General features: G+C 35.5%; 1 protein-coding gene across 1 annotated transcript; it reads left to right on the forward strand.

Moving 5' to 3' along the window:
- The first annotated feature begins 6,368 nt into the window (after window positions 1-6,368).
- LOC107043489 lies at window positions 6,369-10,234 on the forward strand. The gene is made up of 11 exons (XM_015265023.1): window positions 6,369-6,380; window positions 6,580-6,798; window positions 6,883-7,167; window positions 7,254-7,337; window positions 7,400-7,539; window positions 7,616-7,697; window positions 8,022-8,193; window positions 8,535-8,725; window positions 8,801-8,963; window positions 9,109-9,239; window positions 10,052-10,234. Exons 1-11 carry the CDS (start codon window positions 6,369-6,371, stop codon window positions 10,232-10,234), a joined length of 1,662 nt encoding a protein of 553 aa, XP_015120509.1.
- The last annotated feature ends 2,509 nt before the right edge of the window (window positions 10,235-12,743 follow it).

The following is a 12,743-nucleotide window of genomic DNA, read 5'->3' on the forward strand; positions in this document are numbered from 1 at the left end:
CATTTTCCCTCTTGACCCCACAATATTACCCTTCATACCCCCCAACGGTGAGCCTACACTCTTTGTTTCTTCCCCATTTAGTTATTCTTTTTATATTTAGTTGCATTCCCTCGATACGACTAGCTTCTCCCCTTTTTCTGCATTAGAGTCACTCCCCTTTTTACGTGTACAAAAGTTGCCTGGCCTTACCCATAACCCTAGATCCAAGTAAAAGGCATTTCTAACGTCTTACGACGATCTAATATGTAAATTAATAGAAATATAGATATTTAGTTAATTTTACCCGTCATTTGTCCTCATTATTTAATCGGCCTAAATCCCTTTTTTAGGAAATAATATTAATTAAATATTGAAAGGTCACAACACAAAGAAATAACCGGATGACATCTATCAAAAAGGCTCCGTTATTCTCATTGGTAGGATTAAAATTCCGGAAGGCATGCAAATCTGTAGAAACAGGATCATTGCATGCATAATTAGAAAGGCCCAGTTTACCGCACGCAAAAAAAAAATGTTTAGTTTATTTTGAGATGATTTTTTGATTTGTTGTTGCGACTGAAAGCGATTATTCGAAGAGTTATGACAAGAATTTTGAACCTGGATTTCATGTCATTCAAATTCGAAGAAAAATTTAGATTTTTGTAAATAATATCAGTGATGGATCATGTTTTTCAGGTTCTTTTCATACTCATTGAAATTTTCCGTCTTTTCTGCAATTCTCCCTGCTCTTATTCTCTTATTCCATTTTATTTAAACGTGTTTGATGGGGAAAAGTTACGACATCGATCGCAGTGTCTGTCATACCTACGCATTTTTTAATCGTAGTTGGAAGTAAGTCGAGAATACTTCCGGTGACCACCAGCCGGAACATAAACGCGCTCGACCATTGCTGGCTATGACCGCTGCCTTATACAAAATAGAAAGACAAACCATCGAAACCAAATGCTCATTGGCGTGGAAAAACTAGGAATAATATCTGATTTTCTGGTTATTCATATTGAGAATAATCCCGTTTCCCCTCTTACCTCATCTGAATCCCATTCAATCATTTCCTATGACGTCACTAAAATATGGAACGCAATACAAATTCCCTTCCTGAATGTAAAAAATGAATGTCGTAAGAAGGATGGTGGAACTCAATATGTATCACAAATTTGAAATGAAGAAATGGCTACGAGCCAGATAGCTCAGTTGGGAGAGTACCCGATGCATCATCGGAGTCCATCCAATCATTTCCTATGACGTCACAAAGATGTGAAACGCTATATAAATTCCCTTCTTCAATGTAAAAACTACAAAATAATACAGAAAGACAATTCATTGAAACCAGGAATAATATCTGATCATTAGGAGCAATTTTTTGAAATCTTGTGTTGATCTGATCATCAGTATCTATTTTTTGAAATTTTGTTTTCCTCGTTATGTTTTTCAAAAAAAGTTGGTGCTTCGTGGGGATTTTTCATTCGAGTTTCACACGTGTATCTATACGATACATGACCTTGAGATCTACGCATTCAATGGAGCAACAAGGATTTTAAGCCCTTCCCTATGCAGAGTTTGCCGATATATGCAATACGGCTAAAAATCAGTCCAGTATTCGTTCATCAAACATCGACGAATTTATCCTTGGCTGCGGATTGACCTTTAATCGAAACGGACTCAGTACACTGCAAGAACTCCGGTCTTATTCTAAGATCGATATGTCCGAATCATAAGACCGGAATGTCCGAATTTTTCAGTACTAAAATTGATCTTAAAATCTAAGATCGTTTATCGATCTGATTGTTATTATTTTTAATTATTCAATGCTAATTGTCCACGAGGCGCGGGAGGGGGAGGGTTCAAACCTAACTCTTTCTGACCCTCATTTCCTGACTCTTAGATTTTGATTCTTATATTTTGACGCTTATATTTTGACCTCTATATTTTGACGCTTACATTTTAACCCTTATATTTAAACCCTTATATTTAGATCCTTAGATTTTGGCCCCTATATTTTGATCCTTAGATTTTGACCTGACAATTTTGACCCTTACATTTTAATCCTTAAGTTTTGACCATTAAATTTTGACACTTCGATTTTGACCTTTAGATTTCACCCTCATACTAAGAGTTAAAATATAAGAGTCTGAATGTAAAAGTCAAAACGTAAGGGTCCAAATTTTAAAGTGATAGCGATTTTTCAATGAAAATGTGGGGGGGGGGAAGGCGAGGAGTTTTTTAATGATATCTCCGAAAATAAGGGAGATAGCGAATGTTTACTGAAAAAAATTCGTGGCTGAGTGGGGGGGGGGGGGGTTTTTCAAGGAAATCTCCGAAACTATTGGAGTAGAAATCTTATCAGACAGGCCTTTTGGCAGAAAAGGCCCTGCTCTAGTATAAATACGGTATTCCTGATTACGGCCTGTCAGATCAGGGCCTGAACGGGACCATTGCATATTTACATTACCAATAAATTCTAAAGTTCAAGCAGGCCTGCCTGATCATGCCCAAGCCATGGCCTTTTGAGCATACCGTGATAGAAAAAATTTAAAGTTCCATCCGGCATGTCTGATAAGGGCAATTTCAGGGTCTTTTTCAGTCTGCCATGATTGAACACGAGTGCTCGTTGAGTATATCGGAAACGGCCAACTCGAACCGGCCATGATCAGGACCGAGTAAGGTAGGCAGGAAATTCTTAACTTAGAAAATTTTATAAGTTCAATAAGGCGAACCTGATGGGAGGGGGGATGATTATCAGAAAAATTAGACTAATTGATATTATTATCGATTTAGTTCAATACTATAATTTTATTGGGAATATTATTGATATACACAAAACGAATAGCTATTTTCAAGAATGATACGGTGGACCAGTGGATAGGGTACAGAACAGTCTGCTGTTAGCAGCGAGAGAGTTCGGAAGCACTAATATACCAGTGCTGCTCCAATATATCTCCCTGCACCAAAGAATACAGCAATAACTTCAGCACAGTAATTGTGCTGTTATTATCTTATGTGCTTAATACAAGAAAAAACACATAGATAGTTTAGCCCAAAAACCTTATAGTGCTTCAGCGTACTGCCGTAGTACTCATATTAAGTGAAAAAGTTAACTTCTAACATCATACAATGAGCGCACGTGGCCGAGGCCGTGGAGTCCCTCCATTACCCGATTCTTCTCAGAGGAAAAGGAAAAATACCAACGGGAGTTCAAACTGTACACCTGGACATCCTGGCAAGCTAATTAAACCAAATATTACTGATGCAAGTCTACTCAAAGAATTTAACGAAGTTAAAGCACTATATGGAAAGCAGAAAGTTCAAAATCCCACTACATCAACTCAAAATTCTCATTCGGATACCGAGAACTCAAAGGCCTGGGATTTACCATCGAGAAGGAAAACATCACCGAGCTAAAAACAGACCTCTCCCCCCTAACATTGGGGACAATAACAGATATAGAGCACTGGAGTTGGACGAAGGCGGCAGCGAGAGTGAGACAGAACTACAGGACAATCCAACGGACACCCGAAGTCAACAAACTACATAAAGTGCTGGCGGACACAGACCTCCCCCCATCCATACTATTGGAAAATCCTTGAAGGAAATGGCAACATTACTACTCAACTCGGGTGACGAGGTAAAGAATAAATTTCACTTAAACCAGCCAAAAGATTCATCTTATGTAACAATTCATCCGAAAGATATTATGATTTTTAATGCGTTTAAGGAATTACTCAAAAAAGAGAAAATTGAATTCTACACGTATACTCCTAAAGATGAGAAATTGAAGACTGTAGAGATTTTAAAAGTTACGAGAATAGTATTCAATAAAAAAAACAAATTATTTTGGATATTTAATTCAAGCAACTAGAAACTCGATCTTAACAGAATTAACAAAATTAAAAGTACTCCTTTACCAAAGGGTGCGCTGGGAACCCCTTCGAAGGGATAGTCTTTTTCAATGCAAGAAATGCCAGAGACTAGGTCACTCGAGTGCTAATTGTTCTTCTTTTTGTTGTGTTAAATATAGCAATAATCACAAACCCGGTGAATGTACTCGTTCTAAAGATTCCGACAGAAATTTGTTAAAGTGTGCTAATTGCAAACTAAATGGACACCCAGCCAATTACAAAGGTTGCCCATACTATAAAAGCGCTTTTGAATTTATTGAAGAGAATCATCAGAAACTGAAAAAGAAACAAAATGATAAAATTGAAATAATTAACAACAGGATCACTCCTGGTGTCTCATTTGCGGACACAGTTAGAGTTAAAAATCGTATCGAGTCTCAAATAAATAAACAAAATAAGAATCAAGCACAGAAGAAAACTCCTCAAGTAGATAAAATTTACAGTAATGAGAGTAATCGATTGAGGCATCCCGTTGTTGAGGAGATCCCCCTGCTTGGGCGACTCGACTTCAAAACGACATTGTCTCTGCTATTACAAAGAATCTTAATCAAGTCACAGAACAAGTGGAGACAAACAAAAAAAATATTGAATTAATTCTTAAACACCTTGGTCTCAATGGTATCGGCGAGAATTAAGACTACTCCAAATAACGATGATACAGATAATTCATTAATAATACAAGGCCTTAATATGATGTCAATTAATGTTAATTCACTTGTTAGACAACAAAGACGATATTATCTTCAAACATTCCTAGATAAAAATAATATCGATGTGGCTCTAATCTGCACTCTAAAAAAAAGTACTATTGAAAAGTATCTGATAGTACTTGGAGCAAGTTTACTTTTGAAAAGTCTGAAAATCACTTGTTCCAAGTAAGTTCGAAGTCCTTATGAGAAGTGTTGCTTCTAGCGGTCAAGTAAACTAAAAACTAAGACAAAGTGAAATTATCACTTCCTGTCAGTGTTTTTCGGCACTTTTCAAAAGTTTTCGCTGATACTTGTTGTTTATCCCAAATTTTCTTAAACCGAAGGTGAGTCTGATATGAAGGGGAATTTTAATTAAGAAAAAACTTGAGACACTGATTTCAATTCACTCAAATAATGTTTTTTTTTATTTTTAGATTAAATGCAAAAATTTTTCACTTAGTTTCTCCATTTGATAAAAAACACTGATAATCCAAAATAATCGTCATACATTCTACTTAACACTAATAATCAAAGGTCACTAAATATATTGTTTTAAAAAATAGTTTGATTAACAAATTGACTTAAATTCGGATTTGAGATATTTTGACTGTAAACAAAAATTGGATACCCGGAGAAGTGTTCTTCATCGCGGTTGCTCGGTTACTGTCGTCAACTAGTGGACGATTTTCTTGGCTGAATAAAGGTTTTGTTTTTCATATAAGTTGAAAAGAGAGCATTGACAAAAATGCACCGGAAAAGGAGAAAAAGAGAGAGAAAGAGAAATGTAGGAGTAGGGATACTTCGCAGTGTGGCGAAGGCCCATGGGTCCAGACAGTTTTCCAACATGTGTTTGTCATCAAAGTAACAAAAGGTCTGAAGGACCTGACTGTGGTGAAATAAACTGTTACATTTCTCGTCAAGTTGAATGGTGTCTTTGTAAGAGAGAAAAATATATTGAACTCGTTTTCGTGTTTACTGTCTGGTTTTCAGTTTTTGAGAGTTCTACGTATTAAAAGAAATCTTTGTACAAAAGAAAAAATAAAAGTTCTTACTTGACTAGTCTAAGAAATATTTTAGAAAATATGCCTTTAGAAATATTTTTAAAAACAAACAATATAATAGACGTACAAAATGACAAATTAAATGAATAAAATGACTGTTTGTGTCGCAACACTTGTTCCAAGTGATTTTCGCACTTTCGCGAGTATTTTTTCACTTCTCTTCAGTACCTTCAATTACTCATTTGATAGTATGTGTTTTACTCCACTGTGATATTTTTTACTTCGCCCTGTTCGCGTTGGACTCATTCTTATCGCATTTAACATCACGATTGGCCTGATCATCATCATGATCATCATCATCATGATCATCATCTTCATCATCATCATCTTCATTATCATTATGTCGAAGCAATTCTTCATGCCTCCCCAACAACACACTCAATTGTCGACGTTTTTGTTTTTCACTCAATTGATCCAATGTCTTGTGTATAATGGGAACGGAAACGTATCTTACACTTTTTAATCCCCTCAAAGTCCTGAAAAGTTCTAAAATCAGCAGGACTCTTCAGGATTTTTCAGATGAAAATATTTGACTCGGGCGCCTTCGAACAAAGGCACTAGTTACTATGTCACTATAATACCGACAGAGATTTTAATAGTCTCATCCGATGGGGCAATGACCTTTGCTGCATTTGCTTTGAACATGCCAGGTGGCACTGGCATGTCGTCACAGTCTCCTCCCTCCTCTTCTCTGCCGGCTTTGTTAGTAAACATGTTTGAACATGCTCCAACGTGTTGAATTGAAGTGTTGTGAATTATTATTTCTGCAATGACTTCTCCTCCACACAATAATTATACTCTTGTTGAAGATTTACTCACAAAGTGGGAATTGGAGGGTTTAATACCCCTTTTTGATGGTAAGTAATGTTTTACAGAAAAACTTTTATTGTTTCATTTTATCTTTCATGTTGAAAACTCAAAAATTGTTATTAGCTGCCTATCCTAATACTTCATCCTCTAGATGAAGAAGTGGATGATGAGGTGTTCATTGCATTAAGAGAGAAGGACATTGATGATCTTATCATCAAGAAAGGATTGACGATCAAGTTCAAGAAAAAATACGAGAATTTCAAAAATTCAGATTCCGAGACAACATCGAAGAATAACGAGGAGGACGACGACATTTTAGCTTTAAGTCAAAACTTGTCCCAGGTCAGTATTCAATGATAAAAATGAAAAAAATGGAGGCAGTTGATTTGAAATATATACATATATATACCTGAATTAAATTATTAGACGAAAATTCAAAAAGAATCTGAAGACAATAACAGTCGTGAAAAGTCTACAAATGGAATCAGTGAAGAACAGACCACCAAGACGAAAATTCCACAAGTATCTGAAGATGAAAATAGTGATGAAAAGTCTGTGAATCGATTCAGTGAAAAACAGACCACCAATAATAGGAATAAGACAAAACCCACAGGTGAAACCACTCTTGAAGAGTTGGCAGATGTTACCATCGAGCCAGTACCGTCCACCAGCGCTACACCTGATGAGTCTTTGAGTTCTTCGACTGTGCACGTAAGGATCAAAAAATTATCTCCATGAATTTCCTGAAACTTCTTAAGATCCAAAATATCTTTAACTCGATGGAATAAAATTTTTAGGCCAGCAGGCGGCAAGTTGACACAGGTTACCTTCATTCTACGAGGATAGAGCAGGGTATAGTGAATGCCAGGGTTCATGAATTGGTAAGTTTAAATTCAAGGGATTCATAAAATTGAAGTTTTCATTGATTTATCTCTATTCATAGGATTTAATCAAGCTACTAGACCAATCTGCGAAAGGGAAAAGTGTCTTGAGTATGTATAGACATACGCAGCAACTAGGAAGTGGTGAATATAAGGACATAACCGAGATCCTTTGTGACTGGTTGATGCTCCTAACTGCCTTGTGAGTGTTATTTACATTTTTTCTTACCATTTTCAAAACCTAAAATCTTAATCCATATATTTGTCTTCAACATTAGCCCTTCAAAAGACCATTTCATCACTGTTCGTAAAAAAATTGCCAACAAATTTACCACAACAGGGAAAGCAAACAAATTCATGGTAATTACTAAAAATGAATTTAATAACAAAGTGGTTAAGTATGATTCATTGTATTCAACATTCTAGTAATTATTTGTGCGTCTTGAGAACAATTGATTTCATTCAAGTATATCACGAGGATTTTTTTTCTATGATGAGAGATTTTTTTTTCCAGGATTAGAAAAAGTCTGTTAACATTTTTCTCTAAATTCATTGATAACCAAGATAATTCGCAATTCAATGAGATGATGGTAGAAATGGATTTGTAACGTCTGACCACTTTCTTACTGAATTATGAATATATAATTATGGATATATGAATTTGCTCTTCTTGATTGTTTTCAGCAATTGATATTTTATGTTGCTTCTACTGAAGATCCTGAGGGCAAGGGCAGAGCGAGTGGAAAATTGTTCGATGGAATGAGAAACTTGAGAGAGAAGTTGAGGGAAAAGTACTTGCTACCCCCGGCGAAGGAGGAACCAATATCGGTGATTGATCATTATGACGTCGAAGGAGGTTATTATTTTTTTAAATATTACTATTATAATTCATATAATTCTCACATCATTATAACTCCGGTTCTAAATAGTTCTTACGTATGGTGAGATAACGTTGCACAGTGTGATAATTTGATTTCATACATCTTATTGAACGTAAAATTATGTCAGTCCTGAGTGATTCTTTGAGGAAGTGTTACTTTTTATCGAGCTAAATATATGAATAACGAAAATTACCAATTTACTGGACGGTATCTGAACACTTCACTGCTGAATAATTCTCTATTATTACTCTTACTATTATCATTATTGTTATAATTATACTTATTATTATTACTATTGATACTATTCTGTTTTCAGAAGAAGCATCAAAAGACCAATTGGACAGTTTGGCCATTTTGGAAAAAACTTGGGAGTTTCTCCAGGAATTGACCCCACATTGGCGAAGAACAAGTGGTCCAAGACTTAGAAAATTAAAAAACACAAATGGAACTGTCGCCGAATACACAAATAAATACAGAGTTATTCGGCTACCGAATGCGGCTCCTCTGGTAGAAAATTGTATTTATAAAATTCTTTTTTTTTCAAATAAATGACTAAATTCCTCATTCAAATCATATCCGTAGGTGGACATCGACTTTGACCATTTATACCCCAAGAAATTAGACGTCCTCTATGATGAATGGGATGTTTTTGCTACAAAAATAGTCAATATTCTCAGAGCAACAACGCTATCTGACCCCATAGGGAAAGAATTAGTGAACGAATTAACTGATTCAATTTCTCATGGTATTTTAATTCATTTTAAAAATACTTTTGAAATAATACGTAATTATGCTGTGGATTCATCGCATTCCCATTTTCGCCGTGAATGGAGAATGTTTCCACCAAATATTGAGATATCAAAATTCATTCTCGCCACATTTTTTTCAAGAAACTCAAGATCTGCTACTTTGTCAATTGTTGCCAGTACTGCTACCAGGGAAGAGTACCAAGAATGTGAATGAAGGAAACACTAAATTGAAGATAACTCACGCAAGAGACTGTTTTCTCGATTACCTAACTGTGGGTAAAATATTTATCCAAAAAATTTCATCCACTAGCTCTCACGAAAGAGAAATCCTTCTTCAAATTTTTTTTTGTGTATTCAATATTCTAAAATATTCATTACTCGATTCGAAAATCGTAATATTTTGAGTTCTACTTAAAAAATTGTGTTTCAATGTTTCAAGAACCTTCTGTTCTTACAACATATTCTTGAATCAAGAATAGTCTTTCTCGAAGTGAATAAAATAGAAAATTGACAAAGATTCAAATGAGATGAGTCAACATAATTTCGAGTTGCGTTTTTGCTGAATATTTTTGAATCTAACAGAGCTGAAAGGATTTTTCCAAGAACTATTACAAGGATTTTCAATAGAAAAAAAAACTATGACAAGGATCTGGGAAATTTCGTTTGGATTCTGACATATTCGGCAAAAATTAATTTTAATGAAAAATGACTCATTTATCACCACCTCCTTGTTATGTTCAGGCTTGGATGCTTCATGCATTAACCAAAAAAAAAAATGAAAAATTTATTAATTTAGTTTTTTTTTCATTTTTTAATCGATAGTGATTTTCAGGCTCCATCACAATTTGTAGAAGTCATTGCAAAAAGGAAGGCAATTGCACTCAAGAGCAAAACAGCAGTGCAACCGTACATGAAGTTTATTGGCCCAAATCGTACCCACGCCACAGCATTCTATGTTATTATCGACGATTTTTTCTATCGTGTCACGTCTATGAGCGAGTGCATTGATCTGTGCTTCAAGAGCTTTTTCATATTCAACACATAGTACCCCGTTCAGTGCAGCGATATTTGGAAATTCATCCAGCGAGAAGTCTACAGTATTGACACTGAAGATTTACAGACACCTAAAGGAAAGCTCGCTGCCCTTTCCATCGCCCTTCACGAGTCTTCCAGTGAGGCAGAATTGGGGACAGAGGTAAAATCAAAGAAGAGGAGGACGAATTCAAATAACAACCCAAAGAAGGTAAAACGTCCAAAGAACAAATGAATGATTGGCAGTGTTGATATTATCAGTGAGCCCAGAGTGAGTTAAGGAAAGGACGTGGTACGTAAGGGATTATATAACATATTTTTCGTTGAATTTCATTTTTCTAGTCTAATCATAGGTCTCAAGTATAACTCTGAGAAATCTTGAGGGGCCTTCCTTCTTAATTTGGAACAAAAATTATGAGATAAAATAGATGATAAATAGCATAATTTAAACATCGGTGGTCCATCGAAAGAATTAGTATTGAAAGTGAGCCAATAAGATCCCAATAATAGCGAGAAATGCTCTCAGTAATACAGTGTGTAACTAATGCATTAAGGTATATTCTCTATTAATTTGTCAATTTTTTTTTATACGTATAACTGTGATCAGGAGATTCACGAAGTCTAGTCACGAATCTCTAGAATAACTCTGCGTGATATTGAGAGGCCTTATTGATTAAAAACAAAAATTATGAGATAGAATAGATGATAGATAGCATAATTCAAACATCAGTGGTCCATCGAAAGAATTAGTATTAAGAGTGAGCCAATAAGATCCCAATAATAGCGAGAAAAACTCTCAGAAATACGTTGTATAAATTATGCATTAGGGTATATTGTCTGTTAATTTGTCATTTTTGTTTTATTCCTTTATGTGTGATTATGATCGAATAATTGCCGAAGGTAAATCTCTGACGAATACTGAGGTACCTGACAAATTGAAACACCATAGGATTTTTTCTCATCTTTCTCCATTTAAAATCGTAGAACGACACAATACCTCATGAGTGATAATCATAGAATCATAATATCATAATCAATATCAGGAACATCGAATTTTCCTTCATTCACAATTGAAAATGGAGTCGTTAGAAGATTGTCGATATTCGCATGATACGACAAGCTTCCAGAGGGAAATAACCGATTCCGTTATAAAAATTTTAGCGCCACTGTACGCCGATGATTCTCTGAGTAGAAAACGAATCCAATTTTTTGTTGATCATCATAATAAATTATTAAATGGAGGCTTGTTCGAAACATTGAAGAATAAGGTGGAAGCTCTATTGGAAATATTCATTCCAAATAAGAAAGAAAAAGGTTTAATTCAAAACGTCCTGTCGTTCAATCAATACCAAAACATGTACAGTGGATTAGAAACAGAATACAAAAGAATAGAGTGTTTTAAACGAACGGGTGCTTACATCCCCTCCATCCCAAGCGTTTTAGGGCAGGGTTATAGAGAAAAGGAAAAGAGTGGTCAACTGATTATGGACCCAGCCAATAAAGTGGGGTGGTTCATACTNCATGTACAGTGGATTAGAAACAGAATACAAAAGAATAGAGTGTTTTAAACGAACGGGTGCCTACATCCCCTCCATCCCAAGCGTTTTAGGGCAGGGTTATAGAGAAAAGGAAAAGAGTGGTCAACTGATTATGGACCCAGTCAATAAAGTGGGGCGGTTCATACCGATGAGAGCTGTTTTAAAGGCTTTTTTAGAAATGCCAGGAGTCCTTAAAAACATTCTGGACTATATGGATATTCTAAAGAAGAGTGAGACTATTATTATTGAAAATATCGTTCAGGGTCAACTTTGGAAGGAAAAAATTGTACCGATCTTCGAAGGCAAGACTGTTTTGCCATTAATTTTATATTATGATGACTTGCAAACAGAAGACTTCGGTACTCATACATCGGACGGGAAGATTAGTGCAATTTATTATACTATACCCTCACTACCTCCAGAATTTCAAAGTGCTCTGGAAAATATTTTCACAGCATTTATTTTTTATACCAATGATAAAATTAACGTTACGAATATGGATTTATATGCTCAATTATTTAATGAATTTAAATTTTTAGAAGAGGAAGGAATAGAAGTCGTAAACGACGATTATGAAAGTCAGCGAGTTTATTTTGCACTGATTCTCATAGTAGGAGATAATCTAGCAATTCATTCCATGCTAGCGTTCGTGGAAGGATTTACAGCTAATTTTCCTTGTCGAATTTGTAGGGTAAATCGTAAAGACATGATTACTCAAATTTCTGAAAATGAACATTTACTCCGGAATCGAGGGAATTACGCCGATGACGTTGCTATTGACAATGTTTCTGCTACCGGAATCAAAGGGGGGGAGTCTATCTGGAATGGCCTTAAATCTTTCCATTGCGTGGAAAATTATGCATTCGATTTAATGCATGAAATTGAATTGGGGGCTGGTAAGAGCGTAATGGCAGGGATTATTGGAGTATTGATCATAAGAAAACGATTGACTTATGAGATGTTGAATAGCAGAACTCAGAGTTTCCATTATGGCCGCTACGAAACTAGTAATAAGCCCTCTGAAATATCTGCCCACCATGTTGAGGCAGGAAAACTACCACTGTCGGCAGCCGAGTGTGTTTGTCTCATACGATATTTTGGGTTGATCATAATTGCCATCATTAACCTTGATGAAGATGAAGATATTTGGGAATTGTACCAAGTGTTCATCAAAATAATAGGTATCATAATAGCTCTCAAGATTAA

The sequence above is a fragment of the Diachasma alloeum genome, unplaced genomic scaffold (genome assembly GCF_001412515.2).
Source record: "Diachasma alloeum isolate Michigan unplaced genomic scaffold, Dall2.0 Dall_scaffold_00589, whole genome shotgun sequence".
NCBI classification, from domain to species: domain Eukaryota; kingdom Metazoa; phylum Arthropoda; class Insecta; order Hymenoptera; family Braconidae; genus Diachasma; species Diachasma alloeum.